At 39.1% G+C, this 16,866-nt stretch overlaps 1 protein-coding gene across 2 annotated transcripts in view; it reads right to left on the bottom strand.

Moving 5' to 3' along the window:
• FH (fumarate hydratase) overlaps positions 1-16,866 on the bottom strand; it is a 41,584-nt gene that overhangs the window by 9,964 nt on the left and 14,754 nt on the right. Inside the window, exons 3-8 of one of the 2 annotated variants that reach the window (XM_082650604.1) lie at positions 11,437-11,547; positions 9,412-9,588; positions 6,351-6,533; positions 4,006-4,171; positions 2,664-2,867; positions 957-1,084 (exon numbers count right to left, since the gene is read on the bottom strand). In XM_082650604.1, coding sequence (XP_082506730.1) covers positions 957-1,084; positions 2,664-2,867; positions 4,006-4,171; positions 6,351-6,533; positions 9,412-9,588; positions 11,437-11,547 — 969 coding nt within the window. The remainder of the gene's footprint in view (positions 1-956; positions 1,085-2,663; positions 2,868-4,005; positions 4,172-6,350; positions 6,534-9,411; positions 9,589-11,436; positions 11,548-16,866) is intronic. The other variant, XM_082650605.1, reaches the window with a different exon arrangement.

The following is a 16,866-nucleotide window of genomic DNA, read 5'->3' as shown; positions in this document are numbered from 1 at the left end:
ATCACTAGCAATGAGTACAGTGCCTGACACAGACTAGTACTCAATAAATATTTGATGAATACACTGAATGAATACACTTAATATTTGTTATTTGCATATTCTTATCAAATTAAAATCAGACTTTACACCAGACACAAACTGGAAATAAGCCTCTAATATATACTTAGATATAACACTTCACACAAATAAAGGATTGTAAATGATAATAGCTCCATTATCTGAAGTTGGGGAAACTGGATAAAAGATGATGCCATTTTGTTCTGTCTTCATAAAGATGAAGGAAAAAGAATAGATTGAGTGGACACAATGTTTTCAAGGTATGTGGAAGAGTAAAACCAATGGAAGAAAGCCTTGAGAAAGGGAAGAGCACTGGAGAGAAAGTGCTGAAGAAACCAAGGACAAAGAGTGTTTCAAGGAGCAACAAGTCAAGGTCAGATGTTAGTTGAGAGCCGTGGCATGTCTGCTGGACTCAAGAGGTCACAAGTGCTACAAGAACAATTCAAACATAAGTGCAGGGGTGGAAGCCAGACTGCAGTGCAAATGAGAGTGAGAGTGGGTATTTCTTTAAAAAGGCTGAATTCAGAGAGAGGAAGAAAGCAGCAGCATGAGAAGGAGACAGGCTGGAAGGAGAGTTTCTTTTTTTTTTTTTAACTGAGGAGACTGGAACTTATTTCTAACAATTGGCATCCCCAGTGGCGAGGGAAAAGAAAGAAACTTATACCCTACTTCCAGAATTTTTCTTCCTATTATAAAAAGCAAACCACCAATTACTTAAGCTAAAGGTCACCTAATTAAATATACAGGATTAGTCCTCTAACATTAACATATGTTTAACTTCCAACTGCTAGGTATATTATCCAAGTACCTAAAGAACTGTAAGGAAACCTTAATGAAAGACAGAAACCAAGACAACTAGCTTTTGGTTAAAGACATTAAAAATCAAATTTAAAGCTTACCATCAATGGCTTGAAAACATTCAACTCAAAATGTCCACTGCTGCCTCCAATGGTAATGGCGACATGATTGCCCATGACCTGGGCTGCAACCATTGTCAGTGCCTCACACTGGGTGGGGTTCACCTTGCCTTCAAGAAAACCACCAAAGAGAGAAATCACATCAAACACACTTGTGGCTTCAAATATGAGTTTAAGATTAGGTTTTATATCAAATAACCAAGAGAAGAAGGAAAACTAACTTCATTAAATAAAGACATATAATAAAGCAATGTCCCAAACATCAGTGCTGTTTAATGAAACAAACCATATAGCCAGAAACTCTGAATCATGCAATGGCTAATAAGTAGAGTACCTACAACTACACAGTAAATATAGCTCTTTTCACCTTCATGGCTTACATGCACTCTAGAAATATTTATGGAGCCAGGCACTGAATATACAACAGTGAGGAAGAAGGATGCAGCCCCTGCCCTCATAGAACTTGGAGGCGAGGGAGAGAGAACTGGCAATTATAATAGATAAGGGGTCAATACAGAGAAGTGCAGACTGCTATGGGAATACTTACAAAAGAAGCACCTCACCAACATCTGGGAGGCTTCCCAGAGGAAACTGATGTTAAGCTGGAATTTTCCTATTTGAGTTTCCAGAACCCTACCACCCTGTAACACTCCTCTGACAAGCTCAAGTTTGAACCGAACATCCCTGATTCCTCTGACAAGTACAAAGCAATGCAGTGGGAAGATTAGTTCTTTATCTGTGACTCTGCATTTCTCTTTTTTAGGTAATCACCTTGAATTTGCAATCAACTGAACTCATGTCATTTTTCAACATGAGATACTTTAAAATCAGATCTTTTCTCATTCTACACATGCCTAGATCTAAAAGAATCTATAGTCAGGTCTTTCTTTTTCACTCTTGTCAGTTTTAGTCCAACTACAGAGTCCTTTATGAATCTAGACTCTGTCATCTGATGTACTGCTATTTCAACTTTATCTGCTAATATGATCAACACATATTCTCTACCTTCACCCTCAGTCACCAGTAAAGTGGTGAAAGGGCACAGCCCTTCAGCTTGCTGCCAAGATATCCCTCCAGTCTGAAGTCAACTCATTAGGCACTCCTTAAATGTCACTGTTCACCCAGCTACATTCATCTAACAGTACTGCCCACACTTCTCCACTGGATTCCATGAATATCAAGTGAGTCTACCAAATGACTTACTGGAATCCAGACATCAAGAAAAGAAGGAAATCCAACTTCATTAAATAAAGTAAAACATATAATAAAGCAAGGCCCCAACCATATTTGTGGAGCCTCCCTCACCTAACTGGCCAAAACCTAAAGCAAAAAATGAAATAAGAGGCATTTGATATAATTCATCTTTATTCATCCCATGCAGATCACTTTAACAGCCTGTTTTAGAATTCTATTTGCTTTGGATTGTGAAAGATAGAACTATTACATATTTTCTAAGGTGGAAATCAAAATATATGCTGCTAACTAAAATTCTTTTCTCCTATATTGTTGGGTGATGTCCCCAGAAGTCCTGATCAAAAGCAGCCCACAAAGACATTGTGAAACAAGTGCACCACACATGTCCCTATCCACTTTGAGATCACGTTAAACAAAAGCAGATATGCTTTGTAGATGAGAATGCCTGGGTTCTAGTCAAGTTCCAGTTCTAACATTTACCAGCTATGTGATTACCTGGCATGATACTGCTTCCTGGTTCATTTTCAGGCAAAATCAGTTCTCCCAGACCTGAGCGAGGACCAGAACCCAGAAAACGAATATCATTTGCAATCTTCATCAGACTGCAAGCGGCAGTGTTCATGGCTCCACTGAGTTCAACCAAAGCATCATGAGCAGCCAAAGCTTCAAATTTATTTGGAGCTGTGACGAAAGGCAAGCCTGAAGAAAAAATAATAACCTATATGAGTTAACAGGTAAAATTCAACATTTTTCTAATATCAGCAAGTTAAACAGAAAGTGCCAGTATATGAAAAGCAAAAAAAGAACAGAATAAAAATCTTACTTCAGAAAAAAATGCTTAAGACTCAAGCTTTGTCTACATTTCTTCAAGAAATCCTAAAGGGGTAGAAAATCTGATGATACTAGCAAACTTAAAAGATAAAAAGAACAAGTACAATAAATGTTGAAAGAAATATAAAATATTGAAAGAAAAAACATTATCCTACTGCAAACACCTGTGTATGATGCCTGACGACGCTTGAGTAAAGAGGAAAAGTAGGTAAAATTCACTCTGCTTTACTCCACACTCCTCTCCTAGTACAATTTTTCCCCCATTTTAGGTGTTCTATTCTCTTCTCTAGCCAGGACCCACAAGGTCCTCTGAGAGATTAGGGAGCCAGAATGAGTTAGACATTCTCAATCTCTCCCATGTTCAAATTTTAAAAAATCTACATATTCTAAACCCCATAATACAGTTCTTCTTGATTAAAATTTGATGTAAAAAAATCTCTGCTAGTAAGCAATAATAAGCATTGTATAATTATCTGTACCCTAACTCTCTGGTAATATCTGCATCTTAATAAGAGTTTTCTGGAGATAATAGCTCTAATAACAGTTATCATTATCAAGAGCACAGTACTCTACTAAAGGAAAGAGAATTCAAAAAGGTCATTAATTCAAAGAAATGTCACAGCATGCCATAGGAAAAAAAGAAATTAAGCCTGTCAATCTCTAACATATTTGTCATTCAAATGAATTTCTCAACCATCAGTTGATTCCTCCTGCTTTGAAAATGAGTATTCAAAACAGCTTTAAATGGAAAATAATTGAATACTATCAGATAGTAAGCAAATTAGCACTGACAGATTTTAATAATTACATGCTGTATGAACTTACAGATGGAAAACTTTAAAAAAGCAAAAGGTTAACATTACAACTTCTGAAATAGACACAAAGTACATGTTTGATGGGAAAATATTATTTCTAACTTTAAATTTGTAAGAATTCAAAGCAGAAACACCCAGAAAAATACAGACTAGTATAACGGAAATGAGTAATAAACCGTGTTATCACCTACCTGTGAGTGCAGCCACTTTTGCGGCAACCTTTTCTGCAAAGCCAATTCTAGTATTTAAACCAGTACCGACAGCAGTGCCCCCAGCTGCGAGCTCGTAGATTCTTGGCATGGCACCTTTTATTCTTGTTGTTGCATATTTCACTTGTTGAACATAACCACTAAATTCCTGAAAAGCAAAAGAAATTAAGGTGAGAATATATAATTTTCTAATGGCATACAAGTTACTCTAACTACATTAAATTCAAGTTTTTAAAAAACACGTTTCAGGTACAAAATTAGAAGCTACTCAAGTGGTAACTGTATTATTTGATTCATACAATAAACAAAGTATAGGAGAGAAAGAGAATTTATAAACCTATCAGGTAGACAATGCCACTGATAACATGTGGCCTATTTATAAACTAGTCTTTCCATAGAAAGCAAAGAAAAACAACACAGGAAATTTAAAAAAAAACTGTACTAGATTAAATTATTGGTTTATTTGTAAATTATTTACTTTTTGGTGTATCTCAAACAACTCTGAGAAAGAAAAAAACTGAATCCCCTCAAGAAAAATGCAAACATAGAAATATCCTCCATACAATTTCAGTTAAAAAACCTGATATGGAATTTGAGGATGTTTTACAGGGACTCAAGAAGCTACGTGACTCACTGAACAGCACAAGAAGGTAACAGGTTAGAGTTAAGACTATAGCTTCAAGATGCATTTTAATTCTGCTATTAATGCCACACTGGTTCCCACCGTATAACATCCTTTAAGTAAAGTAACCACAGAATTCATCATGTTTAGAACATAGCAAGGGCCCTATCAAGAATTATGCAGGGACAGAAGGCATAAGCTAGAACTCAACTGAGCAAGCTGGGATATAGGGTTACACTAAATCTTTTTTTCCTGCCTAAAAACACTGAAAAATCATGAATACTTTTGATTAGTACTAGGATTTCACACTGCTCTAAAGAAAATGTTTTAGAAGATACAACTCCTTTCAGGTAGACCTGATCCATCTGATCTAACACCACTTACATATACACCAGCTGGATTCACTTCAGGAATATATTTTTATTGAGGAAAAAAACTGCACTCAAAAACCTCAAAAGACAATTACAATAAAAGTATAAATGCTTCTGATAAGATAAAATCAAAGAGAAAAAAAAAACTTTCTGTCATAATACGAAGAATGATGATTTTACATAGGAGGCTGAGTAAATGGCCCAACCAGACTTCAGCATATAATGGTTTTCCTACATGTAACACACACAAAAAGGAGTATCCAGAGGGATACTCAAAAGTTTCAAAAACATATACTGTATCTCCTTAGAAATTATGCATGGTACTAAGAGCCAATGATGTAAAGAGAAATAAGATACAGCCTAAGAAACAACTTAATTTAGCAAGCTCAGTTTAGTCATATCATCTGTATGTCAATTAATCACTTCCAGTTTTCCTCATTCCTTCCGTGATAAAGTTAAGGTAAATGATCAGGTTTTTTTTCAGTGTCTGCTGTCATCTGAACAAAACTACAAATGAAATCTTTCCAAATAACCAGCAGCCAAACTCTCTCCCTCACCTGAATTTCTACAAAAATACTGTTATTGGATACCTATCTTTTGATACTTGATATAGAATTTGCATATGTCCTACCTCCCAAACTGGAGTGAACTTAACTGAGACAAAAACTGTTCCTTGTATTTCCTTTGCAATGTATACTATTAGGCATTCTTTAAAGTATCAGTAAAGAAACATAAAAATACTTTCTGGTATTTTGGAAAAGAGAGAAATACCTCTTTTACATGTGGTCAAAACAATTGTAAAGAGTAAGATATGTCCCATTTAATCATTTTAAAATTAATTTTTAAAGAATTTACTAATTTTGAGTAAGAGAGATAATGGAAGAAATTATGATAATGATACTGATGAAGATGATGATGACAGCTAACACCAACATGTGCTTATAATGTGTCAGGGATGCTTCTAAGCACTCTACATGAATCAGCTTATTTAAACCTCATAACTATCCTATGAAAGAGATATTTTCCTCATTCTACAGCTCAGAAAACTGATGCACAGAAAGGCTAAATAATTTTCCTAAGGTCCAATAGTTTGCACATAGCAAAGTAAGATTTGAACTCAAGTAGACTGATGTGGAGTCTGGCTCATAGCCAGTATGCTCTGCTCTTCTGAGTGGATACCAATAAAAACTACTGACTGGTTAATGCAGAATCATCTGTCACTGAACTGAATTGTTATAAATTTGGCCTTTTAAACCAGTGTGATTTAGAGGGTAATATGCTGGCCGTTTGTACCAAGCCCGCAATTGAACCAAATCTAATTGCACGCAATATACCTGCCCAAGAGTAAGTGGAACAGCATCCTGTGTATGAGTACGCCCAATTTTGATGATCTGGGCAAATTCTTTGGATTTTGCATCAAGGGCATCATGTAGCTTCTGTAGTCCTGGTAGCAGTACTTCATGAACTTCTACTGCAGCAGCAATATGCATTGCTGTGGGAAAAGTATCATTTGAGCTCTGTTGGAAAATTTTCAAAAGAAATGTAAAATGTTAAATCAGAGGCAAAAATAAACCAAACTTGAATGCCTCAATTAAAAATCTCACTAAATGACTACTCAAAACTTGGCATATTTAGTACTCAATTACATTTACCTGTGGCAAGTCACTTAGGATCAAGTAAGAAGCAACCTGATTTCCTTTGTGGAAGGTATTTAGGACTGTATTACATATACCACCTACAATGAATGTATTATATGTTACTCTACCTGCCTGCTAAGAAATGACAGCAAGACATAGAGAAGTACAACTAGCAAATGTAAGTAAGGATAGCAATAATAAAATATCTTACAGTTAAATAGCACATACAGTCTTTCACAAACGCTTCTTCCTTTACTAAACTTGAGGAAAATTCTGTGAGGTAGGTCACCACTTTAAAAATAGAAAAGCTAAACTGTCAAAGAAATTAAGTGACTTGTCAAAATTTTTACAGTTGGCAGAACTGGGACCTGACCAGGTAGTCTAAACTCCATGCTCTTTTCTCAACTGTAAACCCATACTTTTAAATTACAATGCTATTAAAAAAAATATATTCATTACTCATTTGTTAAACTTTGTATTATGGACATTATCAAACTACTTACAAAAGTAGGATGAATGGTATAATGAACACTCATGTATCTACCACCTGAATTCAAACAATTAGCATATAGCCAATCCTGTTTCATCTATAACTCCACCTCACTCCTCCATCTGACCATACACACTAGATTATTCTGAAGTAGATTTCAGACTTCAGTATATGTAAAAGATAAACTCGGGCTTCCCTGGTGGCGCAGTGGTTGAGAGTCCACCTGCCGATGCAGGGGACGCGGGTTTGTGCCCTGGTCCGGGAAGATCCCACATGCCGCGGAGCGGCTGGGCCCGTAAGCCATGGCCGCTGAGCCTGCGCGTCCGGAGCCTGTGCTCCGCAACGGGAGAGGCCACAACAGTGAGAGGCCCGCGTACCGCCAAAAAAAAAAAAAAAAAAAAAAAAAAAAGATAAACTCATATTTAAAGGCAAGCCTTGGGTTTGCAAAATCCTTCATACAATGGATTTATGTGAAAAAACTTCCTCACTACTTAAAAATATATTAAATTATACTCAGAACCCAGATCTTGGTTTTTAAATATCACTTCCCAACAAGTGATAAGATCCTCCAAGAGCTCTTTGGAAAAATGAGTGCTTATGAGGGCCAGGGCAGGAAAAATACAAGATGAGAAGCCTGGAGCATCTTATAGTGCAAAAAATTAATCAGTGCCTTAAAAAAGAAAAAGGATGGTGGCATGTCCAAAGGACACAGGAGCCAACAAGCTGTGGCTCTGTGGCAACAATATGAGTAGCAATATAAATATCAAAAATATTGGATTATAACCTTAAGAAAAAAATATTAATGAATTCATACTGATATACATAAATGATTAAATAAATAAATGTCAGGGGAGAGAGAAGACAGTATTCCTTACAGAAAAATTTCAATTAATAAATGTAGAAAGAATGAGGGAAACAGAAAATCACTACTGAAACACTAATGTAGTTGTTATTGGCAAGATCCACTGATGAATGTTAAAATGAATAGGCAAAAGTTTAAGGAGAAAGAGGCTATTTGAATAGCCTCAAAGTTCTCTATTAATTCTGTGGTGATCTTAACACATGTCCAAAAATTTCTTGATACTCTTCCGTTTAGGAAGTGGAGCTTAAGTGTAGTAGCTGGAGTATAGGCTGGACACAGTGGCTTACTTCTACCAAATAGAGAATAGAAGATGGAGAAACCAGGGAGACACCATCTTAACCAAGTGATTCAAGTTAACATCACCAGTACCAAGTCATGTTGCTATCATGTACCCCTGATACGATGCAAGAAGAGCCCTTCATTTCTATGTCTTTCCAAAAATCCACAGTCTCAGTCTAATCATGAGAAAACAACAGACAAACCCATATTGAGGGACATTTTATAAAACACCTGGCCACTGCTTTCAAGAGTCACAAAGACAAAAGACAAGCTCTCATAGATTAGAGGAGACTAAGGGGATATGATGACTAAATACAATGTGGAGCATGGACTGGATCCTGGTTAAGAGAAAAAGGAGATCAATAGAAAACTAGGGAAATCCTAATAAAGCCTGTTTAATTAAGAGTATTGTACCAATGTTAATTTCTTAGTGTGACAAATGTACCAGGGTTATGTAAAATATTTAATATTAAGGGTAGCTGGGTGAAGGGTATACAGGAACTCTGAAATATCTTTGCAATTCTTATAAATAATTTTATATTTCAAAAGAAAGAGTTTTTAAAATATAAATCAAACAGCAAAAATATATATATATACTAAATTCAGGTGTCCTAAAAGTGATTTTTTTCCCTAAAGGTGCTTTTTATGAAAATTTAAGACATAGACTCAAGATTCCTAAAAGAAGTAAGGAGAAGAAGTTCTTTCCATTAAAGAATGTAAGCAGAATGAACACTCCCTGTCAAAAGTTAATGCCTGGGGCTTCCCTGGTGGCGCAGAGGTTAAGAATCCTCCTGCCAACGCAGGGGACACAGGTTCGAGCCCTGGTCTGGGAAGATCCCACATGCCGCGGAGCAACTAAGCCCGTGCACCACAACTACTGAGCCTGTGCTCTAGAGCCCGTGAGCCACAACTACTGAAGGCTTTGTGTCCTAGAGCCGTGCTCTGCAACAAGAGAAGCCACCACAATGAGAAGCCCATGCACAGTAATGAAGACCCAATGCAGTCAAAAATAAATAAATTTAAAAAGAAAAAAAAAAACCTCATTAAAAAAAAAGTTAATGCCTGTTTTACAAGGAAAATCTCAGGATTCTTTTCAAGTTATAACAAAGAAAAGATTGTATACCAACCTGGCTTTTATTAACATGATCGTTGGGATGCACGGGTTTCTTGCTGCCAAGTTCACCTCCTAGCATTTCAATTGCTCTATTGCTAATGACTTCATTTACATTCATATTTGTCTGGGTTCCTGATCCAGTCTGCCATACCACAAGAGGAAAATGATCATTTAATTTACCTTCAGCTACCTGCAGAGCAAAATGTTACAAAATGAATTTTAAAAAATAAGAAATATTCATTTAGCTAATTAAATCAAATATGATTAAGTTGGTACTATTTATAGTACTATTTTAAAGGTATTCACTTTTTTCATATGCTAGTGATGGTGCCAAATAGTTCGTGGTTGTCCAGCAAATTGAAGCTCCTGCAGTCTAACCACTGCTACTTTAAAAGGTGAAAGATTGGGGCATCCCTGGTGGCGCAGTGGTTGGGAGTCTGCCTGTTAATGCAGGGGACATGGGTTCGAGCCCTGGTCTGGGAGGATCCCACGTGCCACGGAGCAACTGGGCCTGTGAGCCACAACTACTGAGGCTGCGCATCTGGAGCCTGTGCTCCGCAACAAGAGAGGCCGCGATAGTGAGAGGCCCGTGCACCGCGATGAAGAGTGGCCCCCGCTTACCACAACTGGAGAAAGCCCTCGCACAGAAACGAAGACCCAACACAGCAAAAATAAATAAATAAAATTAATAAACTCCTACCCCCAACATTTAAAAAAAAAAAAAAGGTGAAAGATTATCTATTGTGAATGGTATAACAAGTTCACTGATTCCAAATGAAAACTGAATCAAAGATATCTTTCTCCTATTTCTCAACTGCCCTCTAATAATATACAGACAGACCCACCCACCCATTAAGGCTGGCAAATGTGTTAAGTCTCTAGATAAATTTACTGTTGGTACTCAGCAGGAATATCCAACAGATGTTACAGCCAGAGTCAGCATGATAATGAACGAGTGACTTAACACTGTGAGCTCACTAATAGCTACTGCAACCCACACATGTCCTATGAGTAGCAACCTCCAAGCATAGACATAAATATGGTCTAGATTTGTCCTTATTTTTGTCATATTTTTGTCCTTTTAGTTAATTTCTTAGTTTTTGGATTATAAGCTTTCTAAGAGAGTGGGTGCTTAACTTCACCTTCTGGAATGATTTTAGCTTAAAAAAAATCAGCATGCACTTTAGAAATCTATTACCTTAAACAACTGATTCACTTTAAAGTAAAACTTTTTTCCTAGTTGTATAAAAATAACAGGTGATCAGTGTAAAAAATTCTGAGAACTAAGAAAAGCATAATAGTCATCATAGTTCTACCCTCAGAAATAAAGATGATTAGCATTTTGGCATCACCTTCTAGTCTCTACTTTCAGCAATGGGAGTACATATGTAGATGTAGAAAAACATATTTTTCTGTTCATTATTTCTAAATAAAATTAAGATCATAAAATACATGCATTTTGCAATCTTTCCTCCCCACTTCTTATATGGTAGGGTTTGTTCTATGACATTCTTTAAAAAACTAAATTTCCATGGCTTCACAATATAACTTACATAAGCAGCTGTTATAATAAATAGTACTGCAATGAACAACATTATTTTCAGAGCTTTTAAACTGTTATCTCTGACTGCTTATCTTTAATTGCGTAAGCAATTAATTATGTTATTAGTGAAATAGTGAAATTACATTCTCCACACATAGTATCAAATAACCAACTAGCTTTAAAAGGAATCATCTATACATAAAACAAGAAATCAAATATATAAGTTCAAAGGGTATCTCTTCAAAGTTTTCTTTGAACTATATAAATTAAAAGGAAAAGTAAAGAAAATTAAAGGTATAAAATCACCAAAAAAATTTGCCACAATATTTTAAGCACCATATTAATATCCTCACCAAATAATAATGCTGCCATCCTATGCTGAAACTCATTAACTAAAGAATTCACAGTGCCCCTTTCCTCGTGTCAGCACTTATCATTATCCAGCAGTTAATATGGGTCTGATGCCATTAAGTAAACACACTTATCACCTCTTACCTCATCTGCTGCCTTCATTATTGCATTAGCAATCTTTGGATCAAGACCATAATCCTGGTTTACTTCAGCAGCTGCTCGCTTCAAGACGCCAAATGCTTTAATAACTGGGATCTAGAGTTAATCAGAAAAATATCTCAAATTTGCAATTTTAGTTAAGCATGAAAGTTTAAGATTACTATCTTATGCAGGTACAAAAACAATGCAGGTACAGAAAAAAAGCATGAAAGTTTAAGATTACTATCTTAGGCAGGTACATAAAACAATAACTTAAGTAACATTATGACCCTAAAATGTTTAGGATATAGAGAAAGATTAAACATAGATATATAAAAACCAAGAATCATCATTTATCTATTTGTTTAGGGAACCAAACAAAAGCAAATACAATGACTTTTCATAGATATATACGTATGCCTCACACACACATATACACACATTCACACATATATACCATTTGTCCTGTTTATTATAAGACATTATAATGTATATGTTTTTATTTCATATATTTAAAAACAAATGATAACCATTTCACCAGCCTACACCATTATTTCCTCTCACTGGATCCCGTGCTACATTATAAGTTTTCCTTCTCTTTAGAAAAAACTAAAAGTAGCAAATAAAATAAAGGTAGCAAAATGGTGCTGGGAAAACTGGCCACATGCAAAAGAATGAAACTGGACCACTATCTTATACCATACATAAAAATGAACTCAAAATGGATTAAAGACTTGAACATTAAGATCTGAAACCGTAAAACTCCTAGAAGAAAATATAGGCAGTAAGCTCCTTGACATCAGTCTTGGCAATGATTTTCTGGAGGAGTCCAAAAGAAAAAGCAACAAAAGTAAAAATAAACAAATGGGACTACATCAAACTAGAAAGCCTCTTCACAGCAAAGCAAATGTCAAAAAAATGAAAATGCAGCAGCTGGAGGGTGCAGGACCTGAGTGCTGGAAGCCAGGGCCCCCTCATTGACAGTGGCCCTGTATGGAGGCCAGAGGCTGCCAATGCCTCCAAGGAACAGGGTGCTGAGGGGCCCAGGGTCCAAGCACCTAGCTCCCCAAGGGCCACAGAAGCTCCTTGCTGTCCTGGAGCACTGAGCACGGGAGCATCAGGCCAAACGGGGCTTCAGGAGCCTACTTTCACCACCGCTGAGGGAGCCTGTGCCAGGGGCATGCTGGGAAAGGAGCAAGCAGCCCAGCCAGGCCTGGCCTGTGCGAGGCTCTCACCGCTGAGGCCCAGGGTGCTCTGACCTAGCTGGCATCTGACTCTGCAGTTTTGGATTTTGTGGGTCACTTTTACATACGTATGGCCTATGGGCAAGACCTCATACACATATCTGTAAGTGTAAAATGGGCTTGCCTTGGAGATGGGGGTGTGTACACATGAAGTCAGTGGCTCTTCTGTGAGCTGAAGAGTCTTAAAGCGGAGCTGTCATCTGCGGCTGCTGTCACAGTATGCTGGCAGGACAAGTGACTTGAGCGTTTCGCTGCCCGATTTGAGGCTCAGTCCCTCCCTCCCTGCCCTTCAGGGCTCGAGACAGGTGACACACCCAGGCCTTGACTGTGTTTCTCCTGTTAGCAGGACTTGGGCAGCTCTGGCTCTCCTAGCTTCCCTGGAAGCTCCTTTGCTTCTCTTGACCTAGAAAAGGGGTTGCCAGGCAGAGTGTTGATTGGGCGCTCAAAGCCAGCGATGAAACTGCTTCCCTGCCTAGGACAAGGGACCTGGAGAATGTTCTGTGTGGGATGATGTGCTGTTAGGGAGCCCCTCAGACACCACTTCCTCTGCCCTCTGGTAGTGCCAGGACCATGCCAATGACGTTTCGCAGTAGCCTTATCATTCACAGGTGCCTCTCTAGCCTGCACAAATGATTGACAAGAGATCACCCAAAGGATTTTTTCTAAAGGTTTTTGGGTTTTGTTTTGTTTCCTTTGTTTTTGTTTTGCACGTGACAGTGTTTGTATTGAGGATCTTCTGAGGAAGAAGGGGTGTTTTAGGGGTGGTGCCAGGGTTCCTGGCCTCTAGTGCCCCACTCCCCTCAGCACCCCACCTGGTACCTTTGCCATGTTGGTGCTGAGGTTTCCTGCTTGATGAAATCAGATTGTTTAGAGTAAGAAAAAGGAAAGGGCTTCTGATGGCTTTGCCACAAGCTTACCTGTGGTTTCAATCTTGGGAGGCCACTGCTGATGCCATCACCACTATCTCCATGCAGTAGTTGCTGGGCCCTGGGCCCAACTGTCCCCTTGGCTTTATGAGTCTGTTTCTGCTTCCTACACCCATACCCGCAGTGTACAATCTTTTGAGATTTTCTCTGATCTTGTTGCCCAAGTAATAAGAGCTATGTCCTCCTTGACATCTTACTTCTTCTTATGTGGGAGCCCCCAGGTCTTGTCTGACAGCTTATGGATAAGAATGAGACTCAGCCATTGACTAAGCCTCAGAAATCCACAAAAATGGCTGCAGACAGTTATGTCTGTTCCTTCTCTACCCCCACTCCCACCCCTTATACATGATACCCTATACTCTGAAAGTCCTGCTAACTGCAAACTTGCCAGAGTATTAGCCAATCTTTGTACAGAACAATGTTCTGGAACAGCAGAATGAGTCTTGGGTCAGGAAGCAGGGCTACACTGGGCTTGGGGTACTGTAACTCCATCTCCATCTGGGGCTCAGCTTCAGTGTACCTGAGGGAGCCACAGACCAAGATGAATCAGATGCTTGAGTTTTTGCTTCTTCCTGTATTTTCTTGAAGTCGATTCATTATCTTACAAAGAGCCTACTCTTTCAGCCCTTAACTTAAATCCTTCAGATAATTAAGTTCATGAAGAGTACTCCTGAATTATGTTAGGACTTAGACCAGAGATGGCAAATGAATGGCACATCACTTCCCCTCTTCCCCCATGGTAGGTACCACTAATCTGCTTCAGAGTACTTCCTGCTAAATCCCTGGTATATATTCTCATTTCTCAAGATTCCCCCAGCAGCCAGTATAAGTGTTGAGACCTATCTGCCATCCCTGGCTGAGGGGATACTACTCTACTCTGCTGAGGAACATAAGAGCTGTCAATCCCATACAGGGTTTGCTGGGCTAACGAAGCACGGGGAAGAGGCAGAAGTTTCTGCCTGCCCCCAGCAGGAAGGCTTGCAGTAGCCCACATGATTGCCTGCCCCACTTCAGTTACCTCTTAAAGTCCTAATGTTGGCAGGGAGGGGACTGTTGGAGTCCAGTGTGGTGTGGGAAATCACAGCCACACGGGACAGCAATGCTCAGAAACCAAGTCTAGCTGCTGTGGAGCTACAGTGAGCAAGGTGGTCCCAGCTGTGCAGGGTACAACCTCTGCTCTCACCTCCAGCCATCTGTCTCTAGGCATCCAGGCCAGGCTATGGATGGGGATCCCCTTCTTCTTCCTCTCCACTGACCAAATCTTATCAACCACTACAGGTGCTCTGCTTTCCAAATTCAGCCCAGGCTCCTGGGTGCTGCCCACACCAGCCAGGGTCCTGGGCCAGATGAAGAGGTGGCCTATCCATGAGTGAAGGCCAGTTCCTTCCTCACTGGGGCAGGTCTTATGCCCCAGTTTTAGGACCAAGAGTTGTGTATTGGGTTCTTAGATTGCTAGCTTTTCCTGCAGGAGACCACAGCAGGTGAGGATCTGCTGACAGTAATCTGCGTTCAGGGCCTTGTTCAGCTGAGAGCTTTGTGTACACCAGATTCTACGAGGTGTCAGCAGTACTTTTTAAAATTTGTTTTCTGTGAGGTTTTTGGACCATGGGCTGAGCTCAGGCACTTTCTGTAAGAGAATGTCTGTAAAGATGGTTATTTCCCCTCCTCCACCCACATCATGGTGGCCCTGTGGAAGGCTGACCAGAAGGCCAGTGGAGCTGCCCTAGTGTCTATGGGGGAGGGCGAGGCCTGCTGAGTTGGTGCTGTAGCCCTCTCACCTTGCACAGCACAGAGGAGGTAACCCCAGGGACAGCCAGGCACCTGCCTGAGGGAGGGGTGCTGCCTTCTGTCCCTGTAACTGCTTCCCTTATGGCCCAAACTGGCCACCCAGATTTCTTTGAAGGTGTGCTGAAAACTTTTTGGTATACAGAACAGCCAGGGACTTGATTTTGATGTATTTTAAAACCACATCAAATAAAGAGTCTACTGCCTTTAAAAAAAAAAAAAAAGAAAAGAAAATGCAACCTACTGAACGAAAATATTTGCAAATCATATATCTGATAAGGGGTTAACATTCAAAATATATAAAGAACTCATACTACCCAGTAGCAAAAAACAAACTGATTAAAAAATGGGCAGATGATGAGAACAGACATTTTTCCAAAGAAGATATACAGATGGCTGACAGATACATGAAATGATGCTCAACATCACTAATCACCAGAAAAATGCAAATCAAAACCACGAGATACCACCTCACACCTGTTAGAATGGCTATTATCAAAAAGACAACAGGGGTTTCCCTGGTGGCGCAGTGGTTGGGAGTCCACCTGCCAATGCAGGGGACGTGGGTTCGAGCCCCGGTCTGGGAGGATCCCACACGCCGTGGAGCAACTAGGCCCGTGAGCCACAACTACTGAGCCTGCGCGTCTGGAGCCTGTGCTCCGCAACGAGAGGCTGCGATAGTGAGAGGCCCGTGCACTGCGATGAAGAGTGGCCCCCGCTTGCCACAACTAGAGAAAGCCCTCGCACAGAAACGAAGACCCAACACAGCAAATATAAATAAATAAATTAATAAACTCCTACTCCCAAAATTTAAAAAAAAAAAGACAACAAGTAAGTGTTTGCAAGGATGTGGAGAAAAGGCAAATCTTGTACGCTGTTGGGAGGAATGTAAATTGGTGCAGCCACTTTGGAAAACAGTATGGATGTTCCTCAAAAAATTGAAGTACGTCTACTGTCTGATCCAGCAATTCCAGGTATTTACTGGGTATTTACTTGAAAATGAAAACACTAATTCGAAAAGATATATGCATCCCCATGTTCATAGCAGCATTATTTACAATAGCCATGATATGGAAATAACCTGTATCCATCAATGAATGAATGGATAAAGAAGATGTGGTAAAAAATACAATGTAATATTACTTGGCCATAAAAAAGAATGAAATCTTGTCATTTGTGACAACATGGATGGACCTTGAGGGCATTACGCCAAGTGAAATAAGCCAGACAGGTAAACACAAATACCACATGATCCCACTTATATGTAGAATTTAAAAAGCAAAACAAACAACAATCAGAAAACCAAGAACATAGACAGAACAAACTGGTGGCTGCCAGGGGCAGGGGGTGGACAAAATGTATAAAGGAGGTCAATAGGTACAAACTTCCAGTTATAAAATAAATAAATCATGGGGATGTAATGTATTGCATGGTAACTATAGTTAATAATACTGTATTGCATATTTGAAAGTTGCAAAGAG

The sequence above is a fragment of the Grampus griseus genome (genome assembly GCF_964374135.1).
Source record: "Grampus griseus genome assembly, chromosome: 1".
NCBI classification, from domain to species: domain Eukaryota; kingdom Metazoa; phylum Chordata; class Mammalia; order Artiodactyla; family Delphinidae; genus Grampus; species Grampus griseus.
This window is presented reverse-complemented; position numbering and strand designations above follow the sequence as displayed.